At 38.0% G+C, this 17279-nt stretch overlaps 3 protein-coding genes and 1 pseudogene across 5 annotated transcripts in view; all 4 read right to left on the bottom strand.

The window, feature by feature from the left end:
- Positions 1-1111: 1111 nt before the first annotated feature.
- On the bottom strand, positions 1112-3399 carry LOC6647257 (annotated as a pseudogene).
- Positions 3400-3886: 487 nt separating this feature from the next.
- On the bottom strand, positions 3887-7238 carry LOC6647258 (organic cation transporter-like protein). Its single transcript, XM_002069718.4, has 4 exons — positions 5966-7238; positions 5628-5886; positions 4783-5206; positions 3887-4715 (listed from the first exon to the last, which is right to left on the bottom strand). Exons 1-4 carry the CDS (start codon positions 6311-6313, stop codon positions 4070-4072), a joined length of 1677 nt encoding a protein of 558 aa, XP_002069754.1. The 5' UTR covers positions 6314-7238; the 3' UTR covers positions 3887-4069.
- Positions 7239-7248: 10 nt separating this feature from the next.
- Positions 7249-9451, bottom strand: LOC6647259 (organic cation transporter protein). Its single transcript, XM_002069719.3, has 4 exons — positions 8967-9451; positions 8646-8904; positions 8153-8576; positions 7249-8088 (listed from the first exon to the last, which is right to left on the bottom strand). Exons 1-4 carry the CDS (start codon positions 9297-9299, stop codon positions 7434-7436), a joined length of 1671 nt encoding a protein of 556 aa, XP_002069755.1. The 5' UTR covers positions 9300-9451; the 3' UTR covers positions 7249-7433.
- Positions 9452-10983: 1532 nt separating this feature from the next.
- The window catches only part of LOC6647218, a 54664-nt gene continuing 48368 nt past the window's right edge, over positions 10984-17279 (bottom strand). Inside the window, exons 3-5 of one of the 3 annotated variants that reach the window (XM_015177352.3) lie at positions 16832-17271; positions 15023-16763; positions 10984-11758 (exon numbers count right to left, since the gene is read on the bottom strand). In XM_015177352.3, coding sequence (XP_015032838.2) covers positions 11252-11758; positions 15023-16763; positions 16832-17271 — 2688 coding nt within the window. In that variant the 3' untranslated portion in view covers positions 10984-11251. Of the gene's footprint in view, positions 11759-12714; positions 12973-14694; positions 16764-16831; positions 17272-17279 lie in introns of those variants that run through there. The other 2 variants (XM_047013713.1, XM_002069721.4) reach the window with 2 other exon arrangements.

Here is a 17279-nt window from a genome sequence, read left to right as displayed (position 1 = left end):
TATTAATTAATTTCCATTTCCGTTTTGTTATCATTGGTCAGGGGGCAAATTTTTACCTTTGTGTTGCTGACTAGACAATTAATCAAGTTTAATTACGTAGCCAGGGACGAGCAAATACTAAACGCGAAACGTCCTGGAATGAAGAAAACCCTCTCCAAAAACCCATCTCGATGGGGCCGAAATTGTTAAGCATTAATCACTTGAATATGTTTACATTTCTCATAGCCATTTAGCCGGGCATGTGTGCATTGCAGATACTTTGGTTGGAAGGGAGGAGGCGCAGGGGATCGGTCAAAAAGACACGACACGAATCCGACGACGGCTCACGTAAACAATACATTTGGATTGAGGTGGGTCATTTTAATATTTTTAACGCTGCGATAAAAAGGCAAAATGGACTTTGCTGGTAATTAAAAGTTTTTTGCAGTATTTGTTACAGTAAAGTCAATATGCAGCAATTAAGTATGTTTTCTTAGCTTTTAGTAACTAATTTAGTATAGAAAGTTGTATTATTCAGAACAATTCTAGAGTCTAGAGTCTAGACATATAAGTTTCCATTCAATATCTTAAATATATTTTTGTGCCTGACGGAAAACATGTTAGAAAAGGACGAATTATATTGTTCATATAGAAAGTACTTTAAATAAAACTAGTAAATTAATTTGTCTGAACTTTGTACTCTTCAAATGTTACATCAAATCAAACCGTTTCTTTTGAAGGAAACTATAGCGTCGCCATCTAGCGAAATATATTTTAATCTCTTACGTTACGTTACGTAATGAATATCGAACAATCGAATGTTTCACTGACACTCGATTCAAAAATGGCTTAAAAAGTAATCGATTAAGCAATCGGGATTTCAGATTTGAAAATGAATAACTTATTACAGACGAATTCCTTGACACAATGACAAAATACCTAAACGGAAACGATTGTGGATAACGAATAATTTTTTTCAGAATTTGGGGATGAAATAAATGAAGAATAAAATGAATTTATTATGTAAATTATGCAGTGAACGAGAGTGAGTACATTTGGAGCCTCTTAAGAAGCAAAATTATAAATATAAATAATAATATAATAAATATATTTATTTCAGCTCGGGATCGGCCAGATGGAATTCTAGAATGCATAAAAAAAGAGTAAAAGAGAAACTGCATTAATGCAAATTTTTGAGAAGCAGCTCTTAGAATTGGTATTCAGGATTAAGGGGAAAGGCATAGCCTTGATGAGGCCTCCTTGAACTGCACACATTAATCACATAGGCAGTAGAAATGTCTTGTCTAAGAAAGATTTCCCCAAACATAAGTGGCTTATATCCAGGTTATCTAATCAACACACGCTCTCATTATAAACTTAGATTAACTTTAATGATAGAATCCACAGATACAACGAGCCAAAAATACTTTGTTTGCATTTATACACATATTAATTAGTTAGAATAATCTAATTGATCAAATCTGAACCACATTCAGGATCTCATGTTGTAGAGAGTAATTGGCACAATTTTCTGTGTCTCATTTGTCATTTATTCAGGCATTAGTTTCTCCTGTGTCTCGCCACTTGCATCGATTTTGTCGACTTCACTCCTTCTCCTCCTCCTCAAGAAGTCAAACATTCGCTCTCCTACGCCAAACTGCTCCCCATCGGCCAGCGATATGGGTAGCTTTTTGTTTGATGTCTCAGGTAAACGCAAGCAGAGCCACGTGCAGACAATGAAGAGCAGGAAAAGTATAATTGCCGGATCAGCCTTACTATACGTATCCAAATATTGAATGTACGGCGATAGGAAGGATGCTGCTGCTCCAGCTATTGTTCCCACTGCCAATACTTGCGATCTCACACAGGTGGGTATAAGTTCAGTGCAGAACTGCATGGTGGCTCCGGTGGCAACGGAAATTCCAAAGCGGGAGGTCAGCATTAAAGAAACCAGCAGTGTGATACTGGGCTGCTTCCAGATGGTCAGAACTATTCCATAGGCGGCTACAAAGAGTCCAGTGACAAGAACAGAGCTCACAAGAGTAAATTTGCGTCCGAATCGTTCCTGAAGTTGAGCCTGCATCAGTGCCGACGGTGGCAGAGTCAAAGCATTCAGCGTGAACATAATGAAGGGTGAAATTCCGACGCCCTCCACATTGCGAGCCATCGTGTTGAAGCAAACTGTTATTATCATGCTGGATGAATAAATAAATAAAAAACCATAAGTTTTTTTGATTCACATCAGAATTTACAGACTTACTAAAGAATAAGGACTTCGATTACCATTTTTCTCAAACGAGGTGTCTTCAGGGCATCTAATAATCCTGTTTGGTTATGAAGTACTTCTTTAGACTCAGTAGTATTCGTACTTCTTTGAACAGGATCCCCCGAAGTTATTAAACAATGTTTACGAAAATCATTAAAATCCTCTTCACTGACTTGTTGCCTATTAAATTTTGCCACTTCCTGCAGTCTTGATATGGCTCCATCAATGTCATTCCGGGTGATTAGCCACTGGGCACTCTCCTGTATCAGGAAATAAAAGATCGTAACCAGAAGAGAGGGAAAAGCCATCCACATCATGTAGCTTCGCCAGTCGTCCACAAATCTTGCCTGCCAAGATGTACTTATCAGTCCCAGGCAGAAGCATATACCCATTACTGTATTGGGGCCAACATTACGTAGCGACGGCGAGACATATTCGAGAACTGAGGAAAGAGAAGTTAAAGAAGATTTCTAATGGGAAAAACTTGTGTTGTTTTCTTATTTCGATTATTTGTACCTGATAAATACATTAGATATAAGTTAGCCTCTGCCGCAAGTCCAGAAATAAAGCGAAATGCTGAGTATGTGGCCAAATCCTGGGCAAAAATTGTGGCGAAATCACCCAAGAAGCCACACCAATTAGCCAAAATCAATGTTTTAACACGCCCTATACGGTCGCCTAATAACCCGAAGATAAATGTGCCAATCATCGAGCCCACAAAGAATAGACTCTGCCGCACTCTTCCCTTGAGAGCTGCATCACAGACCCAATTGAACTATAATTTAAGGGAGAGATAGTCTTGTAGACAGAATCCAAATAGATTGATAGACTCACCTCGGCATTAATGCTAACGAAATCGAAATCATAATCATAAATCCAGCGTTCACATTTCTTATCACTAATAGTCACATTGCCACTAACTAAATCTATGGCATCGAGACGGGTACACGAAGGATCCATAAATTGTGAGTACGATTTTCCAGCTCTTCATGATGGCACCAATGATCGGGTATGAAACCGATAATATTCTGGGAGAAGAAATGCCTCGAAGTGACAAATGTTATGTAGCCGTAGAGTCCCAGCAATAAGTATTGGTAGCGATGATTATCCCCACACTTGGCTAGTATCACATCGAAATCTACATTCTTTGACATGGCGTCTGTTCTTTTCTACTGCCGAGCTCACAATGCCAGCTACTACTTCTCGTGAATACTTATGAGTGTATTATGCTACGTTCTGACTGTTGTAAAACTTATCTTTATATTCTTCATGTCATATTTATGTAGACTATAAGAACAACATAATCATCTGGACATACAAACAACATTGGGGGTTTTATTAAATTTCTCTAAACATTCTCACATATATTTCTGACATTAAAAATGCAGATTTTCACTCCAGCAAATTCAGCAAAATCAGCGATAATTAGAAGTAATTGTATGTACATATATAAATTTGGAAGAAGTTCAATCTAATAAGATACTTAAGTATAAATAGAACGTAAATATAACTTACACAAAGGGAAACATAACTATCATTTAAACAACTAGACGGAACACTACAGAAAATCTTTTGTCTATGAAAGATTTCCCCAAACATAAGTGGTTTATAGCCAGGTTATCTAATCAACACACGCTCTCATTATAAACTTAGATTAACTTTAATGATAGAATCCACAGACACAACGAGCCAAAAATACTGTGTTTGCATTTATACACATATTAATTAGTTAGATTGTTCTTATTGATAAAATCTGAACCACATTCAGGATCTCATGTTGTAGAGAGTACAATTTGGCACAATTTTCTGTGTCTCATTTGTCATTTATTCAGGCATTAGTTTCTCTTGTGTCTCGCCACTTGCATCGATTTTGTCGACTTCACTGCCTCTTTTCCTCCTCAAGAAGTCAAACAATCGCTCTCCTACGCCAAACTGCTCCCCATCGGCCAGCGATATGGGCAGCTTTTTGTTTGATGTCTCAGGTAAACGCAAGCAGAGCCACGTGCAGACAATGAAGAGCAGGAAAAGTATAATTGCCGGACCAGCCTTACTATACGTATCCAAATATTGAATGTACGGCGATAGGAAGGATGCTGCTGCTCCAGCTATTGTGCCCACTGCCAATACTTGCGATCTCACACAGGTGGGTATAAGTTCAGTGCAGAACTGCATGGTGGCTCCGGTGGCAACGGAAATTCCAAAGCGGGAGGTCAGCATTAAAGAAACCAGCAGTGTGATACTGGGCTGCTTCCAGATGGTCAGAACTATTCCATAGGCGGCTACAAAGAGTCCAGTGACAAGAACAGAGCTCACAAGAGTAAATTTGCGTCCGAATCGTTCCTGAAGTTGAGCCTGCATCAGTCCCGACGGTGGCAGAGTCAAAGCATTCAGCGTGAACATGATGAAGGGTGAAATTCCGACGCCCTCCACATTCCGAGCCATCGTATTGTAACAAACTGTTATGATCATACTGCGGGGCAAATAAAGAGAATGTAAGCTATATTTGTGTCAAGGAATTTAAGCATTTGGAGCCTTACAAAAGAATGAGGACTTCGATTACCGTTTTCCGCAAACGAGGTGTCTTCAGTGCATCTAAAAGTCCTGGTAGTTTATGTGCAACCTCCTTGGACTTAGTACTTTCTGAACTTTTAGAACAATGTTTACGAAAATCATCAAAATCCGTTTGACTGACTTGACGCTTATTGAATTTGGCCACTCTTTGTAATCTGGAAATGGCTCCATCGATGTCATTCCGGGTGATTAGCCACTGGGCACTCTCCTGTATGAGGAAATAAAAACTTGTCACCAGCAGAGAAGGAAACGCCGTCCACATCATGTAGCCGCGCCAGTCACCCACAAATCTTGCCTGCCAAGATGCACTTATCAGTCCCAGACAATAGAATATGCCTAGGACTGTGTTCAAGCCAATATTGCGTAGTGACGGCGAGATATATTCGAGAACTGAAAGAAGAAATATAAATTAGTTGACGGGCTATGATGGTTTAGAAAACAAATTTCCAAAATATTTCATAGGCTTATAGTTTATATCGAAAAATGATTTTTTAAAAGAAGTTTTTAAAAGTCGAAATATTTCAAAAGTTGCAATTCGTAAAAGACTAAGTTTCTTGGTAGTTGACTTTGATAGTAACATTCTTTATAAATTGCCAAAAACTCACATCTTTTGATTTTTAAGTGTGGAACTTACAAAATTAGTGAAAATTACAATTCTTTCTTTTGAAGTTCCAACTAATTAGAAGATTAGTTTTATAACTAATTCTTTTTCTTTTTTTTTGTTCTATAGAAATTCTTTAAATTCTATACTGAAATAATCATTTAAGATGCCCTTAAGATGGCATCGCCTTCATTATAAACTTCTACCTACCCAATATATACATAAGATATGAGTTGGCTTCAGCCGCTAGTCCAGAGATAAAGCGACTTACTGAGTATGCAGTCAGATCTTGGGCAAAGATTGTGGCAAAGTCACCCAGAAAGCCACACCAATTGGCCAAAATCAATGTTTTAATACGTCCGATACGATCGCCTAATAGTCCGAAGATAAATGTCCCAAACATGGAACCCACAAAGAAGAGACTCTGTCCCACTCTACCCTTGAGAGCTGCATCACAGACCCAATTGAACTACAGATGGAGAGAGAGAGAGAGAACGGGTCTAATGCGATAATAGTGCGATAATCCATATTGATTGGTAAAAACTCACCTCGGCATTTATGCTACGGAAACCGTAATCATAGTTGTAAATCCAGCGATCGCAGCGTTGACTGCTCACTGTGGCATTCATTGCTTCATTGCCATCGATCCAGTCGAGTCGTGTGCACGAGGGATTCTCATATTTAGCATAGATAGCCTCGATTTCGGCAAAACTTCGATTCTCCAGATGCTCATGATGGCACCAATGATCGGGCATAAAGCCGATTACATTCTGTGAGAAATAATGTCTCGAAGTGACAAACATTATGTAGCCGTAGAGTGCCAGCAGCAAGTATTGGTAGCGTTTGTTGTCCCCACACTTGGCCAATATCACATCAAAGTCCACATCAATTGCCATGGCGCTGCGTCGTTTGTCGCTCGTCGTTTGTTTTCGTTTTCGATTTCGCTTTGGTTTTTTGGAGACGGTGGGGCTAGCATGCACTCTGAGATTCTACGAGTTTTTGGAGACACATAGAGTCGTGGCCCGCTTTAGTCGTGAAGGTGGAGGCGTTTGGTGGGGTCGTCTGCTCTCCGTCACTGCCACGCACGTACTGCCAGCTGGTGCTCTGTTCTCTCCCTGAATAGTTAAGAGCTGAATGCGTGTTGTGTGTATTGTGAAAGCGACAGCGACCATAACGATACATTGGGAGTTGAATAAATATGTAGTTGGAACGCCTCTTTTGTCTTCTGCTTGGCTGATAAGCATTTTGTTTGCCTTTATCGCCCTAACTAGAATGAGCTGCCTGATTTGATTATAAGTTAAGCATATTGATTTAATTATTGCAGTTGATAAGCAATAGTGTTGCTTGTTAATGTTGTTGTTCTTGTTCTTGTTATATTTTTTCGCTGATCAACTAATTTACAATTCCAAGTAGCTTATATGGCCTTGCCATTGATGCTAGGCCACGAATATTATAGATTGAAAGTAAATGCCATAAAAAATGTATTGGAGAACTATTTAAATTTTTTTGTTGTTTTTTTTTTTTTGTCAAATCTTGTTTCATAAATTACACTGTGTGGCAAAATTGGCAAACAGCAACTCCCTATTTTTTAATGGAAATGTTAGTCATAACTTAAGAATCTTAAGCTAAAATATTGTTATTAATATCCATAGTTATATCCATTTTTTATTAATTATTTGAATAAACTCTCACCATCTCGTTATTACAAAAATACAAAGTTGCTTTTCGAGCTCCAACATAAAAGTGTTTTTTAAACAAAAATTCTTTAAAATTCTATTCAATTCTATTCGAATTGCCAAAAAGTATATAACAATTTTTTGAAGCAACTATTCTTCATTTAACTAGTCTTAATTCTTTAGTTTTGATTAAGTAATACATTTGACTTCAAGTTTGAACTAAAAATGAAGATTTAATATATTTTATCATGGTTCTTCTCAAGAGAAAAATGTTGGAATCAAAAACTTTGTCACACAGTGTTATTTGATTTTAACAAATATTTTTCGTTTCGTTTTCGATTTAGTTCTGAGTTGGCTGCTTTGGCATTAAGGTGTCTTCCTCCAATGGTTTTGTTTTAGCAGCTCGTTTCTTACGCAAATTGTGAAGAAAGTCAAAAATTTCTTCCCCCTTGCCAAATTCTTCACCCTCGGCCAGTGACATGGGCAGTTTTCTGTTACGTGTTTCGGGCAATAGAAGACACACATACGCTCCCGTTAGAAAGAGCAAGCCCAATATGATGGAAGGTGCTGGCTTAAAGTAAGTGCCCAAATGGATAATATATGGTGAGAGAAATGAAGCCGCAAAGCCGGCAACATGAGCCACAGCAACGCCACGTCCACGCACACATGTTGGAATCAGCTCGGTGGAGAATTGAGAACTTGCCCCATCGGCAATGGAGACTCCGAAACGTGCAGCTAGCGTTAGGCCCACCAGTAAGATAACATTCTGATCTTTTCCCAGTGATATCACATAGCCCGCAGCAGCGGCAAACAATCCAGTGAATGTCATCCAACTGACTGCAGTGGCCTTGCGTCCAATTCGATCTTGAAGTAGTCCCTGAAGATAACCCGAAGGCGGCAACATCAGGGCATTCAATGAGAACATAATAAAGGGTGATATGACCAGGCCCTCCACATTACGGGCTATGGTATTATAACACGGCGTAATGATAATGCTATGAATTGAGATGTTAAATATGAAATATTTTCACTTTGTGTGTTTTTTTTTGGAATGCTTACAAAATCAGCAACAATTTGATGGCAGTACTGCGCATGCGTATCGTTTTCAGCATGTCAAGCAACTTAGTTTGCTTAGAGCTCTCGTCCTCTTTGACATCCTGTCGATAATGTTGCTCACAATAGCTGCGAAACGCTTTAAAGTCATCATCACTGACTTGCCGACGATTAATGACCGCCACACGTTGCAGTCTCATGATGGCTCCGTCAATATCGTTGCGTGTGACCAGCCATTGGGCACTCTCCTGCACCAGGAAATAGAAAAGTGTCACCAGAAGAAGCGGCAACGAGGAGCAGGCCAAGAAAATGCGCCAATGGCCAACCCAAACAGCCAGCCAAGAAGCGCCAATCAAGCCCAGACAATAAAACAGACCCAAGACAGTATTAAGGCCAACATTGCGCAGCGAAGGCGAAACGTATTCGAGAACTATAATTAAAAAAAACAGATGTACATTCTCAATATGGAGAACTAAAAAGTCTATAGATCCATACTTACTCAATATATACATGAGATACGAGTTGGCATCGGCTGCCAGGCCAGACACAAAACGGCAAATCGAGAACGAAGTTAGATTTTGAGTAAATATAGTGGAGAAATCGCCCAAGAAACCACACCAATTGGCCAAAATCAAAGCCTTAATGCGTCCAATGCGATCGCCTAGTAAACCGAAGACCAAAGTGCCACACACAGAGCCCACAAAGAACAATGATTGACCCACACGCGCCTTGTAGGCCTCATCACAGACCCAATTAAGCTGTAGAGAGAGAAAATACAAGATAATCAAACTTATTAACAAACATTAGATTAAGATCTTACCTCAGTATTCATGCTCTTATAGCCAAAATCATAATGATATATCCAGCGATCGCAACGTTTATCACTCACGGTCACATTGCCACTAGCCAAATCGATGACATCCAGTCGGGTGCACGAAGGATTCTTGAATTGTGAGTATATGGCTTCAATCTCGGCAAACGAACGATTCACCAGCTCCTCATGATAGCACCAATGATCGGGCACAAAACTAATCACATTCTGTGAGAAGTAATGCATGGATATGACCACCATGAGGTAGCCATAGAGCGCCAATATGAGAAACTGATAACGACTACTATTGCCGCATTTGGCTAGAATTTCCTCAAAATCCATGTTGGCCACCCTTAGCAATAATCTGATAAGCACATATTTGTTACACGCAAAACACGAGTAATCGCTTAAATTGATCCAAATGTGTGTTTTTTATGGTACTAAATAGTTGACTGAACGGCAACCCGTTCGCCGTTTATGTTCTGGCGGCTTGGAGTGCACAATGACAACTGGTTGGGGTACACAACATTTGTTAGTCAATTATTCAGAGAGAGTGAGAGGGAGAGAGATGTAGAGAAATTTCACATTTCATAAAGAGAAAGAGAAATGTGTAAGAGAGAAAAAGTTTGTAGGTTTATCTCTTACAGCGCTTGCCAACCTAATAGGCGCACCGTGCTTTGTGACAATAATTTTTCCCCTACTCTACCAACATTTTTATGGAATAAACTGCCAAAAAACCAAGATTCAAAAAACTTTTTGCAGTCATAACGGCACGAGGATTATTTTTTATATAAAAGAAATCTATTAAATATGAACAATTTAATAGCAAAACAAGTTGAGGTCAAGATAAATTCAAATGATTCTAATTCTCTCTCTCTCTCTCTATTATTCAGTAATAGATAATTGTTTTGTTTTAACATTCAGAATTTTCGAAAGTGTATCTAATAACATGAGAAACCTGTTTCATTTTCATAAGACTAATCAAATTATCTTTCTTTTATTCTCAATCCAACTCTTTACTACACAAAAAAAACAAAACTTGATGCAGTTTGCCAAAGTAGAAACAAAGTTCTCATCAAACATAGGTAAGGCGTACTTATTCATCTGCCCCAAACTGTAGTAACATAGTTAGATGAACTTTAAAGAGTTTGCAATTGATTTAAATTTATTGGCAATTGATTTTGTCCAGTAAAGAATAACAAATTGTGACTTGATTTAAATTTTTTTATTAATTTATTTTATTTTAGTGTTTCTTTTTTTTTGTTGTTTTTGTTTTGTGTTTTTTTGTCGTTTTTTTTTATATATAGATTTTGCTTCAGTTACAATTTGCTGTGTTTATATATGGGATATACATATGTCTACAGGTTGTTTGCCTTTTGTTTTGAATATATTTGCTTTATATATAATATATATTTAAATGAATCATAATTGTTAATTATTACTTTCATTCACACTTTCTACTTGTGTTTTTTTTGTTTTGTTTTTCTTTTTTTTTTTTTTGTTTTATAAATGTAGTAAACGCTTTTTCTTTTGATAACATGATAGATAAATCCTTACACGAAAGAGTACACATAAAATTATTACATTTGCTTGCTTGCTTGCTAGGTTTTTGCTGGCTTAAGTCCATATATAATATAGGTAGGATGCTATATATATATATTTAAACGATCTGTACATATACATAAACATACACACATTACATGCACACAATGTTATTTTTGTTTTAACAACTAAACTACTTAGCAATTAAATTGGATTTGAGTAAACAAGCAAAAATAATATAATTATAGAGTGCATAATAACTAACTTAAGACTTTTACATACGAATGCTGCATATACATAGTTAAATATAGTAGAAAAATTGTTGTAATTACATAATAAATAGCAGTAGTTTAAAGTTTTTTGCAGTAGTAGTAGTAGTAATTAGAAGAAGAAACCATCATAAGACTAAAGCCCTGAATTCTATTTAGCAGAGACATTTGACAATTATGTTCATCAAATTAGATTCAGTCACAAATTCCACAACTACATTATAATTTATGTATTGAAAGTTTTACGCAATATATAAGATGTGTGTGTGTGTGTGTTTACACATACAATACATACAATAAAGACATAATATACAAAATATATATAGACTACCACTTAAAAATCAATAGATTCACATTATATCTCGATTGCATAGACTAGTTAAATTATGATAACTATCAAATAAAAATAATAAACAAAGAGCCTGCCTGCCTGCCAGTCCCTAGCCCAACTGCTATCTAATGGTTAATAACAAATAATTTGGATCAACATTCAATGCTATCATAGAAAACTTCTTCATCTTCATCTTGATCTTGCTCGTTTTCTGATAGTTCATCCTCGAAATCATCTACATCATACGATATCATGGATTGAAGACTTGCATCGAATACCTTATGCTGCACATGATGCACCTCAAATGGTTTGGCATCATTTGGTGGAGTGCCAAACCAAATTGCACCATCTGCATCATCATTATTATCGCCATTGCCATCGCCCAGATCATCACCGACAACAGGTTCAACATAAGCTGCTTGTCTAGCATCAATCGAATCACTATAACCATAATCAAAGGTCACCAGAAGATTATCACTGCCCAGATCCATTGAGGAATCGTGACTCTGTGTTCCTCCTTCTGTGAATTGTGTGTAATACGAATCGTAGGCTGTCTCCTCTGATATCTCTTGTGGCGGCTCCAGTTCCCTATGCCATAAGGTTTGCCAATTGTTGTTATTAAAGCGAAAATTTGGCTTATTCATCGAGTTGCTCAAATTCTGTGCATCATCCAATGGGTGGAGCAAAGAAAAAGTAAAGGTAATACAATATATATATATATTAAAAGATTTGTTTCTTAGGATTTCAAAGTGCACACAAAAAACATGAAAATGAGAGAGAACATAGAACAATAACAAAAAGAAATTTAAAGAAATAAAATAAATAGAATGTTAGAAGAAACATAAAATGTATTTTTGGTATTAGGCAAAGAGCGGGATTTAATTGGAGAACCTCAACCTTTGGGTATAAATTCGCATATATTTTTTGTTATTACGAATGCAAGTCATATATATGTACAATCTGAACCGATATCAGGTTTTCTCTGTCTCTCGGTGTTTCACAGAGATGCTTACGTATTTATTTTCTTTTTTTGGTTTTAGGTGCAACCCATTTGCTTTGAAGGGGTAGGTGGGTGGTTGGTTGGTTGTTTGGATGAGGTAATCTAGATTCTACACACTATATAAACTACAACAAAAGCAAATATATAAATCAAAGCCATCAATACACGTTTTATAAGATTAAGTGAGAGGGGGGAAAAAAATAAAAATGAAGCAGTGGGGTGTTTTGGTTCTGTAAGAAGTGGACAGTTTGTCTTTGGAAAGCTTAATGTAATCAAAACAAAAAAAATGTGTTCAACAACGAAACAAATAAAGAGACTTACGCGTAAAAACAAATTGCGGCAAATTGTGTAAACTTTGTTACATATATAGATATATATATGTACACATATATAAATATTGAGAACAGAAAGACTCGGAGTAGCAGCTTCGTTCTGAGCTTAGCTGAGCTGTGCCGAGGAGGAGATGAACTGGGCGATGGCTGGGCTGGACGCATTTATCGGCTCCTCATTTAGCTGCTGCTCCTGCTGCTGTCCTTTACCCATAACTCCAGGCGCATATATGTTTGTATAGTATATATTATGTTAGCATTTCTATTTCTCTTTTGGCATGCAGCATTTAATTTGCTTGTTTCTCTCCACCAAAAACACACACACATCAAATTTTTCAATTTATCAATTCAATATACACCACCATTAAAAAATCCATATAGATATGTAGGGTAACCACCAGTTGTTGTTGTTGATGTTGTTGTTGTTGTTGTTTGTTATTCCACACCAGATCCACAGCTTAGATACGTTTATATATATATATACTTTGATTGGAAATGTATGTGTTTGTCCATCATTATGGTTTTAGTTACATTTTTGGATAGGCTGTTTGTTGATTGTTGGTTGATTGTTGAATGGATGTGGATCGAGGGATATATTGTTTTTTTTTTTTTGGTTTTTGATTGGTACGGTCAGTAGTAGTTTTTGGATATATATAAAATACGAGGAGGTGTACACATGTAAGTTATAACAACAGACAGTATATATGATATATATATATATATAGACAGTAGTTTTTTTTTTTTGGACATAGTTACATAGTGGAAGGGCAGAAAGAAAAAAAAAACGAAAAGTTAAAATTAAAAAGAAATTACAGCATTAGGTACAACAAAAATTATTCTACATATAGATATACTTGATGTAGTTTTCAATAAGCCATGAAATGAATGTATCTGTGTATGTGTGTGAGTGTGTACATGTGTGTGTTTCCAAGTGTTTCCTCTATGGGGTTAGTTGTGGTCTATGTAGAATTCTTTTAATGATCAATCGAATGATACCAAAGTAATGATATGATTTTGGCAAGCCTTTTTTTTGCGATTTAACTTGGGGCAAGTTTCTTGTTTTTTACTTTTTTGAAAGCATAAATTTCACAAAACAAATCCAAATTTTATGCTATATACTAAATTTGTTTTTATATTTCTATACACATTTAGATGCATGGGTTTTTCTCTCTGCTTGTTTTTATACAAAAATTAAATAAATTATACCCATTTAGGTGGTAAGAGTAGTAATAACTGATAATTTTTTTTTATCAAAATAAACTTAATTTTAAAAAAATACAAAAATAATTAGTATCAAATAATACACGCAAACTAATAATTATAATATGTAGATAAATTTTGTTTAAATTTTAAACACTTTCGAGAAACTGTCTGACGTAATCATCTCTTCTTAGTCAGACTCCCATCATCATCATCATCCATAATCATCATTTTAATGAGACATGCTAATGAAATAAATGTTATTTGATGTACATGCAAAAAATATGCAATAGGTGAAATTATATTATTGGCTTTAACTGTGGTGACTCTGCTGCATGTGCTGGCATTGCATTGGCAATTGGCTAATTGATTTAAACGCGGTGTCTGAGCACCTAAGGCGGCTTTTTGGGCTAGGCAGTGAGAGCTAATTTGTGGATAGGAAGGATAAAAGGAGCAGGAGGTTAGGCACCATTCATAAATAGCTGGAATTATATGTATATATAAGGCATATATAGGCTGGCGGATACTTTTCAAAAGTAAAACTAAATCGACAATAATTACTTCTCAACATTATTTCTCTTTTTTTCTGTTGAATAACAAAAAATTAAATACAAGAGTATACAATTAAACATTTTTTCCATTAAAATTTTCAGGTTGAGTGAAAGTTAGGCAAAAAAATGTAAATAGATATTTTTACCGTTTTATCTTCTGAGAATAAACGAGGCGGCAATTTCACTTGATTTTTGTGGGCCTTCAAGCCAAATATTAGAAACAAACAAATGACATTTTCGGTTTATGATGATGTGAACGAGGGGGGCAAAAGGAGGACAACGATGATGATTACACACAATCATTAATTAGATGTAAATGGGATACATAGATGTTTAAATAGATATCGATATATATATATATTGTATATATATGTAGTTTTGTATGTATGTGTATGCTGAGAGGGGGCGGTTAGTTAATTGTACAATGTATGTATAAATAAATATGCGTTATAATAAATGTATATATGTTTTATGTATAGATCGGTTTTCTTTTCTCTTTAGATTTTTAACCGATTTTTTTGTTTGTTTGTTGCTGTTGTTTTTATTGTAGCTGTTGTTTCTGTAGTATCGAAAATGATGATTCTGATGGTTGTTGTTTTTGTTGGTATATCGTAAACGTTATCGAAGGCATAGGCAAATGTATATTTCTGTTATCAGTAGATAATTAATGTTTTTTTTTTGTTTATATATGTATATAAATGTGTGTACGTGTTGTTGTTCTTGTTGTATCGATAATATCAGTAGTAGTAATATTATTATTATAATAATTATTATTATCATGGTAATTATATTATTATTAACTCATTTAAACCAACCCAATAATGTTGATTTAAGAGTGCGTACCTTGCCACTATCACTGTCGCCACCATAGCTGGATGTGGGCGTGGTCGTAATTAGATTAGCTTCACCATCTCGATTCAATCTACTTGCCGATCCCACAGAGGCACTGCTCAAACGTCGAGATATACCCAATGGGGCCCGCTCACTGCCCGCTGTTAAGTTGGTGGACCCCATGATGGCCGGTGAACGCTGACCACTGCGTGCTCTATGCTGATGCTGATGATGATAGGTCGGCGTTCCCGTTGAGTTAAGCTGGAGATCCTTGCGCAGCGTAGAGCTCAACTGGGCTGCTATGGAGGATGCTGAGGAGGAGCTATTATTATGGTGATGATGGTTTTTACCGCTCTCCGATGGCGACTGCTGCGAACGTGACAATGAGTCCAAGTGACGCACTCTGGAGCTAAGCGTTTCACGCTTTAGCTTGGGCAACGGTGAGTTTTGAAGCACACGCGGGGACGGATTCGTTACATTCTGGCTGCGATTGCCAGTCGAACCAGATGAATAGGGTGTGGTGGCCAATGGTATGGAGGATGATGTGGAACTGCGACTGGTATTGGTGCTCAACGAATGATTCGAAGCGGAATCAGCTCGTCGCAAACTCTGCAAATTGCCAGTGCTCCGGCTAAGCGAGGACTTGCTGCCATACGAGGTGCCACTTGAATTGTGCACCGATGGGGGCGATCTTCCGGCTGTCGATGGCCTACCCGTTGGCGGTTTGCCGGCAAAGTAGGCGGCCGCTTTGCTGCCCGGCAGCGGAATTTTGCTAGGTTTACTGGCCGAACCAAATTTACGGAAAGCATTCTGACGTGATGTTGGCGTCTGTTCAAAGGGACTGACTCCACCCACACTGGTGCTCATGACACGGGCCGCAATACTACTGGGCGTGCTAGTGCCCAGGGGATTGGCCTGGATTATGGTCTTCGAGAGTGTTGTGTTCGGTGTACTCTGTCCCTTTGGCGTTGCCTCATGCTCGTGGGCCGACTCCGTGCTGCTGCTGTGCTGTTGCAACTCCTCCATGGCCAGAGGCACCATGGCCTTCATGCTGGGCGTGCTTATTTGCGTGACTGTTGGTGCTGGCATGGCTGTCGATGTGGAGTCCACTGAATCGGGCACACCTCGTCTACTGAGCATCAGTGTTGTTGAGGCGGAGGAACGATTCGTTTCGTAATCATGCTGAGAGGAATTTAAATATGAATTCGTCGTACTATTGCTGCCATGCAAACGCGATTCGACCAGCCGCAATTGGGCTTTGGTGCCCTCCAGTTCAATGGTCTTTTCCTCCAACTGATAGCGCATATGCTCGTAATCCTCCTGATTTTTATTCAGCTGTTTCGCCAGCATTGTCTTGGACTTGCTGGACGTATCTAGCTTTTGGGCCAACACCTGATTCTGTACGGTCAGTGTGAGTAGATGGCGTTGCAGTTCCAGAACATTCGTCTCCAGCAGAATGGCCGAGAAGCGTTTTGAGTCTGTTACTCGACATTTGGTATTGCGCGCCCCTGGCGTACTCACAATGCCGTCCAGTCGGCCAAGTGGCTGTTTCCTCGTTGATGTTGCTGCTGCTGCTGCTGTTGTTGTTGTTGTATCACTGACTGCGCTTTGATGGAATGCATCCTGAGATGGCTGATCATGAACGACGACCGGCTGGAATGTATTCTGATAACTAGATCGACTGCCATTGGATAAAACAGTCGTCGCTGAGGATAAAAAGTTGCGTTGACTGGAATAGTCCGATTGGCTGACACTAAAATAGGGATTAATAAAGAAAGATCTTAGTAAGAAATTAATTAGAAATATTCCAAAGTCTCTTACCTGGATGAGCTTTTGCTTTGCTGCTGTTGCTGCAATTGCTGCACACGCGAACTCAACTCTAATTTCTGAGCCATGGCCAGCTTTAGCTGCTCTTCGAGATCCTTTTTCACGCTTATCAGTTCCTCCACCTGATCGTTCATTTTGGCTGCCTTAATGCGACCAGTTAGCGTCTCCGCTTCCATTTCCGCCAACTTATCCAGCAATTTGTCGCGCTCTTTACGTAATTGTTTAATATCCTCACGATTTAAGCGCTCCACTTGCTCCCGGAATTGCTGTGGAGTCATTCCTCCATCACCGCCGGCAGCAATCTTCCCCTCCTTGCTCTGTAGGTGTTCCACTTCATCGCGTAAGCGATTTGATTTACGGTGTATGACATCTAGCAGGTTTAGAAGCTCATCATCAGATTCTGCACAGCTCAAACGATTTGATGCTAGGGCCACCTGTAGAA

This window comes from Drosophila willistoni, chromosome 3R (genome assembly GCF_018902025.1).
Source record: "Drosophila willistoni isolate 14030-0811.24 chromosome 3R, UCI_dwil_1.1, whole genome shotgun sequence".
Lineage (NCBI taxonomy): Eukaryota > Metazoa > Arthropoda > Insecta > Diptera > Drosophilidae > Drosophila > Drosophila willistoni.
The sequence above is the reverse complement of the archived record's forward strand: the minus strand, read 5'-3'. Positions and strand labels throughout refer to the sequence as shown.

Excerpts from the sequence above, each read along its gene's own strand:
- LOC6647258 (XM_002069718.4), bottom strand. The coding sequence starts at position 6,313 with ATGGCAATTGATGTGGACTTTGATGTGATATTGGCCAAGTGTGGGGAC. Across the intron at positions 5,887-5,965 it reads TCCGTAGCATAAATGCCGAG|TTCAATTGGGTCTGTGATGC; the intron begins GTGAGTTTTTAC and ends CTCCATCTGTAG. Across the intron at positions 4,716-4,782 it reads ATCGAAGTCCTCATTCTTTT|TATGATCATAACAGTTTGTT; the intron begins GTAAGGCTCCAA and ends TTTGCCCCGCAG.
- LOC6647259 (XM_002069719.3), bottom strand. The coding sequence starts at position 9,299 with ATGGATTTTGAGGAAATTCTAGCCAAATGCGGCAATAGTAGTCGTTAT. Across the intron at positions 8,577-8,645 it reads GTATCTCATGTATATATTGA|TTCTCGAATACGTTTCGCCT; the intron begins GTAAGTATGGAT and ends TTTTAATTATAG. Across the intron at positions 8,089-8,152 it reads ATCAAATTGTTGCTGATTTT|CATTATCATTACGCCGTGTT; the intron begins GTAAGCATTCCA and ends CTCAATTCATAG.